General features: G+C 38.1%; 1 protein-coding gene across 4 annotated transcripts in view; it reads left to right on the forward strand.

Moving 5' to 3' along the window:
• JSRP1 (junctional sarcoplasmic reticulum protein 1) overlaps positions 1-17,360 on the forward strand; it is a 409,477-nt gene that overhangs the window by 355,754 nt on the left and 36,363 nt on the right. For all 4 annotated transcript variants that reach the window (XM_053703072.1, XM_053703071.1, XM_053703069.1 and 1 more), the window contains 2 exons: positions 16,300-16,458; positions 17,100-17,176. In XM_053703072.1, the coding sequence (XP_053559047.1) occupies positions 16,300-16,458; positions 17,100-17,176 (236 nt within the window). The remainder of the gene's footprint in view (positions 1-16,299; positions 16,459-17,099; positions 17,177-17,360) is intronic.

Raw genomic sequence — 17,360 nt, forward strand, 5'->3', positions numbered from 1 at the left:
GGCCTCCTAATTGCCAAAAAGCAACGCCAAAGCCATATATGTCTGCTATTTCTGAACAAAGGAGATCCCAGAGAAGCATTTACAACCATTTGTGCCATAATTGCACAAGCTGTTTGTAAATAATTTAAGTGAGAAACCTAAAATTGTGAAAAATGTCACTTTTTTTTTTATTTGCTCGCATTTGGCGGTGAAATGGTGGCATGAAATATACCAAAATGGGCCTAGATCAATACTTTGGGTTGTCTACTACACTACACTAAAGCTAAAATTAACCCTTCAAGGTCCCTACAAGATCCCTAATTAACCCCTTCACTGCTGGGCATAATACATGTGTGGTGCACAGCGGCATTTAGTGGCTTCTAATTACCAAAAAACAATGCCAAAGCCATATATGTCTGCTATTTCTGAACAAAGGGGATCCCAGAGAAGCATTTACAACCATTTGTGCCATAATTGCACAAACTGTTTGTAAATAATTTCAGTGAGAAACCTAAAGTTTGTGACAAAATTTGTGAAAAAGTGAACGATTTTTTTTATTTGCTCGCATTTGGCAGTGAAATGGTGGCATGAAATATACCAAAATGGGCATAAATCAATACTTTGGGTTGTCTTCTAAAAAAAAATATATACATGTCAAGGGATATTCAGAGATTCCGGACAGATATCAGTGTTCCAATGTAACTAGCGCTAATTTTGAAAAAAAGTGGTTTGGAAATAGCAAAGTTCTACTTGTACTTATTGCCCTATAACTTGCAAAAAAAGCAAACAACATGTAACCATTGAGTATTTCTAAACTCAGGACAAAATTTAGAAACTATTTAGCATGGGTGTTTTTTGGTGATTGTAGATGTGTAACAGATTTTGGAGGTCAAAGTTAGAAAAAGTGTGGGGTTTTTTTCATTTTTTCCTCATATTTTATATTTTTTTTATATTAAATTATAAGATATGATGAGAAAAATGGTATCTTTAGAAAGTCCATTTAATGGCGAGAAAAACGGTATATAATATGTGTGGGTACAGTAAATGAGTAAGAGGAAATTACAGCTAAACACTAACACTGCAGAAATGTAAAAATAGCCATTGTCATTAAGGGTAAGAAAACTGAAAAATGGTCCGGTCATTAAGGGGTTAACTAAGGCGAATCAGCCTCGCCACAAATACGCTGCGGAATTCCAGTGTATTGGCGGTTGACGGCTTGATAACTAGAGGCCCAAGTTCCAGGCTCGTAAACCTGTTACTCGCAAGATTTACCATAAGGTATGGGGCAAATACCTTTATTGGTGTGAATCGAAGGGTTTCTCTTGGAGCAGAGTAAGGATACCCAGAATTTTGTCGGATCACATTATTAATCAGAAAATTGTCATTCCTTCTTTTTGTCCCAATCCTTCTTCAAAGAAGGAACGTCTTTTGCATAACTTGGATGTTGTGTGTGCTCTAAAATTTTACCTTCAAGCAACTAAAGATTTTCGGCAATCTACTGCCCTGTTCTTTGTTTTCTCTGTTGAGCTTAAGGGTCAGAAGTTCACTTCTACTATCCTTTCTCTCTGGTTGAGAAGTGTTATCTGGTTAGATTATGACAGCTGGACAGCGACCTCCTGAGAGAACAACGGCTTATTCCACTAGGGCTGTATCCTCTTCCTGAGCTTTCAAACATTAAGCTTCTGTTGAGCAAATTTGCAAGGCGGCAACTTGGTCCTCTCTGCATACCTTTTCCAAATTCTACAAATTTGATACTTTTGCCTTGGCTGGGGCTTCCTTTGGGAGAAAAGTTCTTCATGCGGTGGTGCCTTCTGTTTAGGTCCACCTGCCTTGTTCTCCCTCCCTTTTCATTCTGTGTCCTCTAGCTTGGGTATTGGTTCCGTTTGTAATTGGAATGAAATCGTGGACTCTCCATGCCATAGGAAAGAAAACAAAATGTATGCTTAACTGATAAATTTCTTTCTTTTCGGGGATGGAGAGTCCACGATCCCGTCCTTATTTAAATTTAAGAAGGCAGCTTTTTTTGTGTTAACCTCAGGCACCTCTATACCCTTGTGTTATCATCTTATTTTTCTGTTTCTCTTTGGCCAAATGTCTGGGGGTTATTGGTAAGGGAAGTGACACTTAACAGCTTTGCTGGAGTGCTCTTTGCTTCCTCCTGCTGGCCAGGAGTTGAATATCCCACTAGTAATTGGAATGAAGTCGTGGACTCTCCATGCCCAGAAAGAAAGAAATTTATCAGGTAAGCATAAATTTAGTTTTTTTTCTTTCATAATTCATATAGCGCATGCAATTTTAAGCAAATTTACTCCTAGTATCAATTTTTCTTCATTCTCGTGCTATCTTTATTTATATGAAAAGTTTAGGAGCCGGACAATTCTTTGTTCAGCACCCTGGTTACCGTATATTTTGCATAGTGCAATGCAGGCGCACTCAGGTGTTTATTTTTGCACGGTGCTGTCTCTTTGTTCCTCTTCTGAATTTGGTCCTTGCGTGCTACCAAGTTGCTCTGCTGTCTCGGGTTAGTGTGCTTTGTTTGTCAATAGTTAGTTCTGTATTTTGGCACCGCTTTATACCGTTTCCCACATTATATGGCTGTTTCTTGCTATGCTCTCGCTTCTGCTGTCCGTTCCAATCGGCTTCACCTGTGCTGCTAGTAACTATTTACTATTTGTTTAAGGGGGTAAGTTTTACTTTAATTATAAGTGTCAAACTGATTTTTTACTTAGATTATACTCACTTCTGTTGTACTGATCTCTCATTATTTTCAGATTTTTTTTGTTTTGTTCTTCTTTTTAAAGTACATTACTGTGGTGTATTAAAGGGACAGTAAAGTCAAAATTAAACTATCATGATTCAGATAAGGCATGCAATTTTAACATCTTTCCAGTTTACTTTTGTCATCAAATTTCCTTTGAGCTCTTGGTATTCTTTGTTGAAGGCTAAACCTAGGTAGTCTTATAGGCTGATTTCTTCTGACCTATCATGTACTTCTGACCCTCTCAGCTACTTACAAACTCATATTCTATATCCTCAGATCCATCCTCTGAGGAAGATGTACTTTCTGGCTTTGAGTAGTCAGCTTCAGTTCTAGATACTGAATTCTCCTGTTTCAGATTGAACATCTTAGAACTCTCTTAAAGGAGATGTTGAGTATCTTAGGGGTACAGCATTATAAGACTACGGATTCATTAAGCAATTGGATTTCATTTTCAATCTGTCTGTAGACCCCAGAGATTTTTTTTATTTAGCTTTTTGAGGCTATAAATGAAATCATTACCAAGGAATAGTGCAGACCTGTTTTTTATTTCCAGCCAACTTCGGCATTTAAGAAAATGTTTGCTTTTCTTATGGCTAGTGTGGAGCTTTCGGAAACGGTTCCAAAGATAGATGGTGTTATTTCTTTCCAATGGCATGGAGAGTCCACAAATCCATTCTAATTACTAGTGGGAATTCAACTACTGGTCAGTAGGAGGAGGCAAAGAACACCCCAACAAGGCTTTAAGTATCCCTCCCCTTCCATAATCCCCAGTCATTCTTTGGCTTTGTTAATCTAGGAGGACTGTGAAGATGGTGCTCTGAAGAATATTCAAGATTTCTTTTTCTTTTAATAGGCATATCAATCAAAACATTGGGCTGAAAGACATGAGCAGATTGCAATCTAGTATAGTTAGATCATATTAGGTTATGGGTAAATCAGCCTACATATGGAGATAAAGTAGGGCAAGATACTGTTATGAATTTCTCGTAGCCTCCAAGCATTTCTGGTCTAATTGGAGAAGGGCGGTAATTAGTTTTAGTAGGGTGACTAGAGTAACTCTTGGATGTTCTGTGAAACGCTAATGGGGGGAGGAGATTTTTCTCTGGATGTTTCTAGCCTACCACGGAAGCTATAAAAGTAATTTCCCTATCTATGTAGCCAGGGGTCCTAAATCTCCCAAAATGTGTCTAGCTTAGTTTGAGATTTATAAAAATGTTTTTCCATATTGGCCATATAGTCAACCAAAGCAATAATCGCTAGGAGTTGTGGAGGATCCTGCTTTTTCCAATAGCGAGCTATACATAGTTTAGTTGCTGATAGAATATAGATAATCAATCTCTTGATGATGTTTCTGGGACCACGCCATCGAAAATATGCAACAAGGCATATGCTGGTGTGAGGGTAGAAATAATATTTAAGGAACTGAGCAGGGCAGTGACCTCTTGCCATAAATGGGTTTATTTCGGGCAATCCCACCATACATGTAGATCCGTACCGATGGCTCAACACATTTGCCAACAAAGTGGCGAGGAAGTCAGAAACATTTTAGAAACCCTGGGGGGAGTCCTATGCCATTTAAGCAGGATTTTGATATAATTTTCTAAGACCGTAACGTAAGGAGGGAACTTTCCGTCCAATTTTAGACCTAAAGTGTCTCAACAAATTCCTCAGATTTCTGTCCTTCAAAATTTCTGTCCAGCCAACTTCGGCATTCAAGAAAATGTTTGCTTTTCTTATGGCTAGTGTGGAGCTTTCGGAAACGGTTCCAAAGATAGATGGTGTTATTTCTTTCCAATGGCATGGAGAGTCCACAAATCCATTCTAATTACTAGTGGGAATTCAACTACTGGTCAGTAGGAGGAGGCAAAGAACACCCCAACAAGGCTTTAAGTATCCCTCCCCTTCTATAATCCCCAGTCATTCTTTGGCTTTGTTAATCTAGGAGGACTGTGAAGATGGTGCTCTGAAGAATATTCAAGATTTCTTTTTCTTTTAACAGGGTAGTCCTTGTTTCTCCTCCAACAATTTATGCTAACCCCCATCTGGAAAACCAGGGTTGGTTACTCTGCTTTTCTTTCTTCACCAGGTCCCTGTCAGAAGTCTTCTGGATCTGTCATACCTGGCTTTCTGTGTCTGCCCCACAGAGACTCCAAGGTAAGTTATTTTTCCTTCATAGGACAAAATGCTCTGGCACATTGGGGGTTAATACCTCTTCCTTATTGTTATAAAGGAGTCTGGGGGCTAATTTCAACAAATCTTTTCATTTTGGGGATTTATTTGGATAGTATGCTCAGGGCACTGTGTGTACATAATGATCCTGCTCTTTACTATCTAGCAGGCATATTGTTGCTGGAGGCTGTCATAAAGCAAGGCTCCTTTCTTTGCCCTTTAAAGGGAAGACTTTGTTTGGTCCTGGTCTGGATTCCATTATTTCGTCATATCGCTCACTCTTGGCAGTACGTTTAGGTACATAATGGATGGTGAGTCCACTCCAGCAATGACTGGGGTTGATAGAGGTGCAAGTTCTTGTTTTGTGTTAACACTTAAGAGAAAATACACGCATTTGGTTTTGATACTTGTTGGCGGGTTTTCTCTGTATCTCTGCTTTTCTGCTTAATTAGTGATTCATTTGTTTATAATCACCTAGATTACGAGTTTTGTGTTACAGTTTTAATGCTGAAAAAAATGTCAATTTCAGCGTAAAAACAGTAATGTTGCCATTACGAGTCATGTCGGTATAGCTATACCGCAAGCATTTTAGCCTGTAACGCAATGTCAATCCCGCACTCACAAAAATGACGTTTTTGCTTGGGATTTTAATAGTGCCGGTATTACAAGTTGTGCAGTGAGGCTAAAATGTTTACGTTTTAGCCTGTACTGACATGATCCATTCCGCTATCTGAGACCAGTAGTTATGAGTTTTGCGCCACAAAAATGTTTAAAAAAAACTCATAACTAAACTGTTACAAAGTACACTAACACCCATAAACTACCTATTAACCCCTAAACCAAGGCCCTTCCGCATCGCAAACAGTATATTAAACTTATTAGCCCCTAATCTGCCGCCCACCCATATCCCCGCCACTATAATAAAGTTATTAAACCCTATTCCGCCGCTCCCCGACACTGCCACCACTAACTAAACCTGTTAACCCCTAAACCGCCAACCCCCCACATCACCACTACTAAATAAACCGATTAACCCCTAAACCTATCACCCACTAACTTTAAATTAAAATTACAATATCCCTATCTTAAAATAAATAAAAACTTACCTGTGAAATTAAAAAAACCTAAGTTTAAACTAACAATTAACCTAACATAACTATTATACTAAAATTAAAATAACTACCAATTAAAAAAACTAAATTACACATTTAAAAAACTAATAAAAAATGGAAGTCTAAAATTACAAAAAATAAAAAATACTAAATTACAAAAAATAACAAACACTAAATTATGAAAAATAACAAACAAAATGATCCAAAATAAAACCAATTACACCTAATCTTATAGCCCTATAAAATCACCCCCCCCCCCCCCAAAATAAAAAAAACTCCTAGCCTACAATAAACTATCAATAGCCCTTAAAAGGGCCTTTTGTAAGGCATTGCCCTTAAGAAAGCAGCTCTTTTACCTGTAAAAAAAATACAAAGACCTCCCAACAGTAAAACCCACCACCCAATCAACCCCCAAAAATAAAAAACCTAACTCTAACAAAAACCTAAGCTACCGATTGCCCTGAAAAGGGCATTTATATGGGCATTCTGCTCTTTTAAAAAAGCCCAAACCCTAATCTAAAAAGAAAAAAAACCCACAAAAAGTTTAAAAAAAAAACCTTACACTAACCCCCGAAGATCCAATCACAGTTTCTGAAGTCCGGACATCCATCCTCAGGCGGCGAGAAGTCTTTATCCAGGCGGCATCTTCTATCTTCATCCAGGCGGCATCTTCTAATTTCATCCCGTCGGCGTCTTCTATCTTCCTCCCAGCGGCGCAGAGCAGATCCATCATTGAAGACATACGGTCACCGCCGTTCACTGGATCTTCAATGCAAGAGAGCCTTTTCAAAAATGGCGTCCCTTGCATTCCTATTGGCTGATTTGATTTTTGAAATTCAAATCAGCCAATAGGATGAGAGCTACTGAAATCCTATTGACTGTTCATATCAGCCAATAGAATTAGAGCTACTAAATTCCTATTGACTGTTCATGCCAGCCAATAGGATGAGAGCTACTGAAATTATATTTGCTGATTTGAATAGCCAATAGAATTTCTTTAGCTCTCATCCTATTGGCTGATTTGAACAGCCAATAGAATTTCATTAGCTCTCATCCTATTGGCTGATTTGAACTAGCCAATAGGATTTCAGTAGCTCTCATCCTATTGGCTGATTTGAATTTCAAGAATCAAATCAGCCAATAGGAATGCAAGGGACGCCATTTTGAAAAGGCTCCCTTGCATTGAAGATCCAGTGTACTGCAGTGACCATGTGAAGAGGACACTACACGCCGGATGTCTTCAAGGATGGATCCGCTCCATACCGCCTGGATGACGATAGAAGATGCCGTCTGAATGAAGACTTTTTGCCGCCTGGATGAGGATGGATGTCCGGACTTCAGAAACTGTGAGTGGATCTTCGGGGGTTAGTGTTAGGGTTTTTTTTTTTACTTTTTTTGGGTGTTTTTTTTTTTTTAGATTAGGGTTTGGGCTTTTTTAAAAGAGCTGAATGCCCTTTTTAGGGCAATGTAAAAGGGCTGAATGCCCTTTTAAGGGCAATGCCCATATAAATGCCCTTTTCAGGGCAATGGGTAGCTTAGTTTTTTGTTAGAGTTAGTTTTTTTTATTTTGGGGGGTTGGTTGGGTGGTGGGTTTTACTGTTGGGAGGTTTTTGTATTTTTTTTACAGGTAAACAAGCTGATTTCTTTAGGGCAATGCCCTACAGAAGGCCCTTTTAAGGGCTATTGGTAGTTTATTGTAGGCTAGGGTTTTTTTTTATTTTGGGGGGCTTTTTTATTTTTAAAGGGCTATTAGATTAGGTGTAATTTGTTTTTATTTTGGATAATTTCGTTTGTTATTTTTCGTAATTTAGTGTTTATTTTAGTAAATTAGTATTTTTTACTTTTGTAATTTTAGACAAATTGTTTTAGTAGTGTTAGTTTTTTTTTAATGTGTAATTTAGTTATTTTAATTTTAGTATAATAGTTATGTTAGGTTAATTGTTAGTTTAAACTTAGGTTTTTTTAATTTCACAGTTAAGTTGTTTTTTTTTCTTTAGGAAAGGGATATTGTAATTTTAATATAAAGTTAGGGGGTTGTTAGGTTTAGGGGTTAATAGATTAATTTAGTTTTTTGCGATGTGGGGGGCTGGCGGTTTAGGGGTTAATAGCTTTATTTAGTGGCAGTGATTTGGGAGGCCAGAGGTTTAGGGATTAATAACTTTATTTAGTGGCGGTGATGTCGGGGAGCGGCGGAATAGGGGTTAATAGCTTTATTATAGTGTCTGCAATGTTGGGGTGCGGGGGAATAGGGGTTAATAACTTTATAGTGGCAACAATGTTGGGGAACGGCGGATTAAGGGTTAATAACTTTATTTAGGTGTTGGCGATGTCGGGAGAGTCAGATTAGGGGTTAATAAATTTATGTAGGTGTCGGCGATATCGGGGGCGGCAGATTAGGGGTGTTTAGACTTGGGGTTTATGTTAGGGTTTAAACGTAACTATTTTTCCCCATAGACATCAATGTGGGGTTGCTTTACAGAGATTTCATTCCGCGCTTCAGGTGTTTAGTTTTTTTTCTAACACTCTCTCCCCATTGATGTCTATGGGGAAAGCGTGCACGAGCACGTCAAAGCAGCCCTTGGATTTTGTGCAGTATTGAGCTTATCGCCACCATATTACACGCACAAGGCGGCTTTTCAGAAACTTGTAATGGCAGCACTATGGAGGGTGAAATAACGCAACTTTTTGTTGCGTTCCTTTCGCACCCTCAATAGCACAATCTAGGCGATTGTTTCTAAAGTTTAGTAAGTTAAAAATTTAAAGTGGAATTTTCCCATTGAGAGGGTATAATGGAGGATAGCCAGAATTGAACAGTACATTTTGACAAATATACTGTGTAGAGGCTCAAGTGATAACTCCTTTACAATTTTACTCCATGTGTGTAGCTAATATGTTGCAGTAAAAAAAAAAAAGATTCTGCCATTCCTAAAAAACTTAACCCTTCAGAGCCCTCTGCCTCTCAGGATTTTGTTGCTCTTGACATGCCTTAGCTCCTGTCCTTAGCAGTCACACAAGCAGTGCCCTGTGGCTCCACTCAGTTTGTACCTAGGGGAGTATTTTTACCAGGATACTTTGTAGCGCAGCTTACCTCTGCGGTTTCTGCGGCTCTGTTTGCCTTACCTATTTCGGGTAAGAGAAAAAGGAAGTCTAAATATATTTCCTCTAAATCAGGAATAACAACTAACGCCAAGGATGTTTTGGTCAGTTTATCCCAATTATCTGAGGATGACCATTCTTCAGCAGCCTCTGAGGGTGAGATCTCTGATTCAGATTCTACTTTAGTTAATCCAGTAGATTCAGAGGAGGTTAGTTTTAGGTTTAAGCTTGAGCACCCCCGGTTATTGCTTAAGGAGGTTCTGGCTACTCTGGAATACTCAGAAGCTATAACTTCTGAGGCTCCTAAGGTTACCAAACTGAACAAGGTTTTTGATATCAAACCTAGGTCTGTGGAAGTGTTCCAGATCAGATATTATTTTGCAGGAATGGGAGAAGCCGGGATTCCTTTTTCCCGATCTCCTGTTTTTAAAAAGATGTTTCCTATCGCGGACTCCAATGCTGGAGCTCTGTCGTACTATTTCTAAGGTGGATGGCGCAATATCCACATTGGCCAAGAGAACTAATATTTCTCTGTAGGATTGTACCTCTTTTAAAGACCCCATGGATAGGAAGCTGGAGGGTTATTTGAGAAAAATTTTCCTTCATCAGGGTTTGCTATGGCAACCTGTGGCTGCTATGGCGGAGGTTGCTGGTGTGGCCTCGTATTAGTGTGACTCCTTTTCTGATTTAGTTATGGAGGAGACTACTTTGGAGGAAATCCAGGAAAGAATTAAGGCATTAAAACTGGCAAATTCCTTTATCTGGGATGCAAGTATGCAGGTTGTGTGTCTGAGTGCTAAGGCTTCCAGTCTTTCCATTCTGTCTCGTAGAGCCTTGTGGCTAAAATCTTGGTCAGAAGACATACACCTAGATTACGAGTTCTGCGTTAGCCTTAATAAGCAGCATTAAGGGGTCTTAACGCTGCTTTTTAACGCCCGCTGGTATTACGAGTCAGACGACTCGAGGCTACCGCAAATCCCCTTACGTCAATTGCATATCCTATCTTTTCTATGGGATTTGCCTAACGCCGGTATTACGAGTCTTGGAAGAAGTGAGCGGTACAGCCTCTACCGCCAAGACTCCAACCGCAAAAAAAAGTCAGCAGTTAACAGTTTTATATGCTAACGCTGGAACACAAAGCTCTTAACTACAGTGCTATAAAGTACACTAACACCCTTAAACTACCTATGAACCCCTAAACCGAGGCCCCCCCCACATCGCAAACACTATATTAAAAATGATTTAACCCCTAATCTGCCGACCGGACATCGCCGCCACCTACATTATAGCTATGAACCCCTAATCTGCTGTCCCTAACATCGCCGACACCTATATTATATTTATTAACCCCTAATCTGCCCCCCCCCAACGTCGCCGCCACCTACCTACACTTATTAACCCCTAATCTGCCAACCGGACATCGCCACCACTATAATAAATGTATTAACCCCTAAACCGCCGCACTCCCGCCTCGCAAACACTATAATAACTTTTATTAATCCCTAATCTGCCCTCCCTAACATCGCCGCCACCTACCTACAATTACTAACCCCTAATCTCCCGCCCCCAACGTCGCCGCTAATAATAATAAAGTTATTAACCCCTAAACCTAAGTCTAACCCTAACCCCCCCAACTTAAATATAATTTAAATAAAACTAACTAAAATTACTATAATTAAATAAATTAATCCTATTTAAAACTAAATACCTATAAAATAAACCCTAATATAGCTACATTATAACTAATAGTTATATTGTAGCTATTTTAGGATTTATATTTATTTTACAGGCAACTTTTTATTTATTTTAACTAGGTACAATAGCTATTAAATAGTTAATAACTATTTAATAGCTACCTAGTTAAAATAATTACAAAATTACCTGTAAAATAAATCATAACCTAAGTTACAAATACACCTAACACTACACTATCAATAAATTAATTAAATAAATTACCTACAATTATTTAAAATAAAATACAATTAAATAAACTAAACTATAATACAAAAAAACAAACACTAAATTACAAAAAATAAAAAATATTACAAGAATTTTAATCTAATTGCACCTAATCTAAGCCCCCTAATAAAATAAAAAGCCCCCCAAAATAATAAAATTCCCTACCCTAAACTAAATTACAAAGTAATCAGCTCTTTTACCAGCCCTTAAAATGGCTTTTTGCGGGGCATTGCCCCAAAGTAATCAGCTCTTTTACCTGTAAAAAAAAAATACAATCCCCCCCCAACATTACAACCCACCACCCACACACCCCTATTCTAAACCCACCCGATCCCCCCTTAAAAAAAATAACACTACCCCCGTGAAGATCACCCTACCTTGAGCCGTCTTCAGCCAGCCGGCCACCGATGGGCCAGAAGTGGTCATCTGGAGCGGCAGAAGTCTTCATCCGATCAGGGCAGAAGAGGTCCTCCAAGCGGCAGATCTCTTCATCCAATCGGCATCTTCTATCTTCAATCAACCGGAGCGGAGCCATCTTGAATCCAGCCGACGCGGAGCCATCCTCTTCTTCCGATGTCCTAAGGCCGAATGAAGGTTCCTTTAAATGACGTCATCCAAGATGGCGTCCCTCAAATTCCGATTGGCTGATAGGATTCTATCAGCCAATCGGAATTAAGGTAGAAAAAATCTGATTGGATGAGCCAATAGAATGCGAGGTCAACCAATCGGATTTTTCCTACCTTAATTCCGATTGGCTGATAGAATCCTATCAGCCAATCGGAATTCAAGGGACGCCATCTTGGGTGATGTCATTTAAAGGAACCTTCATTCGGCCTTAGGACTTCGGAAGAAGTGGATGGCTCCGCGTCGGCTGGAGTCAAGATGGCTCCGCTCCGGTTGATTGAAGATAGAAGATTCCGCTTGGATGAAGACATCTGCCGCTTGGAGGACCTCTTCTGCCCCGATCGGATGAAGACTTCTGCCGCTCCGGATGTCCACTTCTGGCCCATCGGTGGCCGGCTGGCTCAAGGTAGGGTGATCTTCAGGGGGGTAGTGTTAGGTTTTTTAAGGGGGGATCGGGTGGGTTTAGAGTAGGGGTGTGTGGGTGGTGGGTTGTAATGTTGGGGGGGATTGTATTTTTTTTTTTTACAGGTAAAAGAGCTGATTACTTTGGGGCAATGCCCCGCAAAAAGCCATTTTAAGGGCTGGTAAAAGAGCTAATTACTTTGTAATTTAGTTTAGGGTAGGGAATTTTATTATTTTGGGGGATTTTTTATTTTATTAGGGGGCTTAGATTAGGTTTAATTAGATTAAAATTCTTGGAATATTTTTTTATTTTTTGTAATTTAGTGTTTGTTTTTGTATTATAGTTTAGTTTATTTAATTGTATTTTAGTTTAGATAATTGTAGTTAATTTCTTTAATTAATTTATTGATAGTGTAGTGTTATTTGTAACTTAGGTTAGGATTTATTTTACAGGTAATTTTGTAATTATTTTTACTAGGTAACTTTTAAATAGTTATTAACTATTTAATAGCTATTGTACCTAGTTAAAATAAATACAAAGTTGCCTGCAAAATAAATATAAATCCTAAAATAGCTACAATGTAACTAATAGTTATATTGTAGCTATATTAGGGTTTATTTTATAGGTAAGTATTTAGTTTTAAATAGGATTAATTTATTTAATGATAGTAATTTTATTTAAATTATATTTAACTTAGGGGGGTTAGGGTTAGACTTAGGTTTAGGGGTTAATAACTTTATTATAGTAGCGGCGATGTTGGGGGCATGAGATTAGGGGTTAATAAGTGTAGGTAGGTGGCGGCGATGTTAGGGAGGGCAGATTAGGGGTAAATACAATTTATTATAGTGTTTGCGAGGCGGGATTGCGGCGGTTTAGGGGTTAATACATTTATTATAGTGGTGGCAATGTCCGGTCGGCAGATTAGGGGTTAATAAGTGTAGGTAGGTGGCGACGACGACGTTGGGGGGGACAGATTAGGGGTTAATAAATATAATATAGGTGTTGGCGATGTTAGGGACAGCAGATTAGGGGTTCATAGCTATAATGTAGGTTGCGGCGGTGTCCGGAGCGGCAGATTAGGGGTTAATAGTATAATGCAGGTGTCAGCGATAGCGGGGGCAGCAGATTATGGGTTAATAAGTGTAAGATTAGGGGTGTTTAAACTCGGGGTTCATGTTAGGGTGTTAGGTGTAGACTTAGAAAGTGTTTCCCCATAGGAAACAATGTGGCTGCGTTAGGAGCTGATCGCTGCTTTTTTGCAGGTGTTAGGTTTTTTTTCAGCCAGCTCAGCCCCATTGTTTGCTAAGGGGAAATTGTGCACTAGCACGTTTTTTCCAGCTTACCGCTACCGTAAGCAACGCTGGTATTGAGGGTTGAAGTGGAGCTAAATTTGGCTCAACGCTCACTTTTCTGAGGCTAACGAAGCCATTCAGAGAACTCGTAATACCAGCGTTGTCTTAAGGGTGCGCTGGGAAAAAAAAGGCTCGTTAGCACCGCAGGTCTTTACCGACAAAACTCGTAATCTAGGCGATTGTTTCTAAGTCTCACGGTCACGGTGGAAAGGGGCTTTTCTTCCTAAAAAAGCTAGGCCTAAGGGTCGCCAATCTTCAAATTTTTGTTTCTTTTTTTTGGGTGGCATTTCTTTAATTTAATCTCAACTGTTATTGTAAGCATATTAAGATTTGTACAAACACTGTACTCTGAGGGGAAAACGGGACTCAACATAGATTTAAAGCCCCTCTCTCTGAAGAATAAAATGCACATCTTCATTCTTCAACCACAGGTGGGAGGGGATTTATAGAGCTCTTGGGGTTTGGGAACCTTTGCCTCCTCCTAGTGGTAGGGAAAAGTAATTCCTAGGAGTAATGGTAGGGAATAAATAAGGGCAAATTTTTGCCAGTTAGACTTGTAAAATGAGATTCCAAGGAAGATGTTCTTTGTGTTCATTTGAATATGAAAAGCACTTTTCATGACAAAGGTATTTCCTCAATGGGATATTCACTTTATTGTTTTATTCAGAGGCTTGATAAATTCAGAAAAAAAGTCTTGATTTTCTTTACAATCCTTAATACTGGTGTCAAAAAGTCAGAAATCTTCCATTCTTTTGTATAGATAATTAGACTTGGACTGTGATTATGATGTTTTATGAACCCATGTTCCTTTTATGGTCCAAGCTTAATCAATTACAGCCGCTGCAGCTTCATTGGTCTATCATTAGAAATCTTCAGTAGAACAGTTATGTAGTGCATTTAAGGGCTCCTACTTCTTGCATATTTTTACTTAATTGTACTATTTTGTGTCTACAAAGCAGCATTCGGCGTTACAATCTTATAGACCATGCTTTTTAAAACATACGGTAGGTATAAGTTTTCTTTATGTCTTTGCCTTTACATAGTCTAGCAAAGAGATCCATCCTTCTTGAGTCAAGGAATACAAGATAAGTCCTTCGTATGAGTAAAATTTACTAATGTCATGAGACAATACTGTATTTAAGTGATACCTCTCTTCTTGGGGCAGTAAAATGGTTAAGGATTTGTCATTTTTTTAGTGTACCTAAGTGCGCTAAGTAGTTTTGTCACTTTAAATTGAGTCATTAATGAGAAATTCAATTATAAAAATAAAATGTTCTTTGTTTTCTGAGAACTTGAGAACTGGTGATTTATTTTTTGCTTCCTTTTCTTAGTCATTCCATTCCATTAGAAGAGTCACTGTTTGAATTAGTTAAACCACTCATATTATGTAAACAAGGCTTTTCACACGTTTTCTGAAGGCTTTTTGTTTTTTCAAAGGTTTTCAGAGACCTTCAAAGAAGTAAAAATACATGGTGGAAAATAAAGTAAAAAATGGTTTTAAAAGAAACATCCAGCGCTAAAAGAAACCCTTATAAGAACCGAGCAAGAGGTGTTATAAAGTCCAATAATAATGTAATCTTGAGTCCAGTGCAGCTTCACAAGGTTATGTATTCTATTCATCTCCATAGAAACCCTACAAGACAAAATAACAAGAAAGAAGCGCAGCTTCAACTCAAGTGAAATTTATTACAAAAAGAAAGTTAGCGCAGAAAAAACTACTCACTAGATAATAAAAGAATATAAGCATATCATCCTCCAACTCAACTTCAAAGGTAAAATGCTAATTGAATCAGTGCAAGTAAAACATGACAAATAAATCATTCAATATTTATTATTAAAGGGCCAAAATACCCAAATGTTTAAACACTTGAAAGTGATGCAGCATAGCTGTAAAAAGCTGACTAGAAAATATCACCTGAACATCTCTATGTAAAAAAGAAATATTTTACCTCAAAAGTTCCTCAGTAGCCACATCCCATTGTAAAGGATTTCTAAGCAGCATATTAGTATGTCTGTCCTGGGACAGCTGAAAGGATGAGCCTCGTGCACTCTCATCTTATTTCACCAATCAGGTAAAGGAAGTTTACAATGAAATCTCATGAGAGTTAAGTCAAATCTCATGAGATCACAGTAAAAGAGTTCATGACCTCAGCACTGCTGATGCTGATTGGCTGCTGTTCATTTCTTCTTTTTTTTTTTTTTTCCCTGCAGCTGGGCTGCAGCTGAGTATAACTTTTTACACAGAACTTACTCTGCTGAGCTAAGGAGATTGTGAGGTAAAATAACTTCTTTTTTTTACATAGAGATGCTAAGGGGATATTTTATTGTCGGCTTTTTACAGTTATACTGCATTAGTTTCAAGTGATTTAGCATTAGAGTATTATGTCCCTTTAATGTGTGTGAATACAGTTTTTTTGTTTTCTTTCAAATTAATCATATCAATTTATGATGTGTGCAATTTACAAAGTACCGAAGAATGTTAATTTAGGACTGCAATTAAGTTGTAAATGACTTTTATAGTTTGTATTATTTGGGTTATATTTTTATTTACTTACTATTGCATTTATTTGAACTTTGCATGTTCAAAATTTTAGAAAATAAGGTGTGCAAACAGCCAAGAAATGCCTTTTGAAACAGGCCAGAGCAGGTTTGCAATGGCATCAGGTCAATTTTTAAATGATAATTGATTGAAAAGCAGTTAGAAAGTTGGTTATTATGGAGTTTTTGCATGGACTAGAATAGCTTTGAATATGAAATAAAGCAGTTAATTTTTACACTAGAATGCATTTTTAAGCATGTAAAGCAACTATTTATGTTTTTTGGATCGGTTTGTCTCCTGCACAGTTTCCAAAGGCACAGTAGTAAAGAAGAAATCCGAACCCAAAAGCCTAGGACCAATGAAAGAGGAGGAATCAATTCCTTGGAATGGAATCACACTCAATCGGTGTCTGGTTGTTGCCGCTATTGCTGCTCTGTTGAGCATGGGATTCCAAGTTTTGCAAGGTGGGATTGAGGTGACATTATTGTATGTATTGGTGCATGTCAGTGGGTGAATTCACTATAGACTGAAAAACAGTGGCAAACATGTCTATATAAATGGAGGGTGACTTAAAGGGACAGTAAACACCTTATAATTACAAGACATTTCTGCTGTCTTGCTATAGAATAATATATCGGCCAAGTCTAAGGATTTATTATTTATTTGCTGTAATTGTTTTTTAGTAGCCAAACTCCACCCACCACTTGCCTTATTTGCCCTTATCTGGGCTTGAGTCTGCAGCTGACAAGGCTAGCCACAGTCGTAATATTAGTATAAATACATTGTTTTGCAGTTGTTATCTGTTAAAACCAGTTAGTGAAAGATATGTAACAGTTAGCCTTGAGAAAATAGCAGGGGGCATTTCCAACTCTGAGAATAAGAAAAGCCACAATTTTCAGAGCTAAATGACATAAAAAGGGGGTAAATAAATAATGAATGTTTATTGTAATGATGTATACTGTGCGTAACTAAGCATCTTATATAAAAATCTCAAGGTGTTTACTGTCCGTTAAAGGATGGGGATGCAGTGGCAATGTGTATGGAGGGAGTTATTTAGCCAACAAAATCCTGCAAAGAAATTGATCTAATTTACTCTTGCCTGCAGATGTTGTGGATACAGATGAAGACATACATGAATTGGAGACTGGACACTGGGCACCAGCAGACCCCAATGATCAGCAAGTATGAAAAAGCACAATGCTGCAAGGCTCTATAAGCAAACAAAATAAGATTTCTACACACCCTGTTTAGTAAATTACCATTACATACATTGTTGATAGTTATATTGTTATTGGAAATTTTTTGACACACACATCTTGTTGCATGTCTGTTAATTATTTTGATTAGAAAATATATTTTTATGGAA

This window comes from Bombina bombina, chromosome 2 (genome assembly GCF_027579735.1).
Source record: "Bombina bombina isolate aBomBom1 chromosome 2, aBomBom1.pri, whole genome shotgun sequence".
NCBI lineage: Eukaryota > Metazoa > Chordata > Amphibia > Anura > Bombinatoridae > Bombina > Bombina bombina.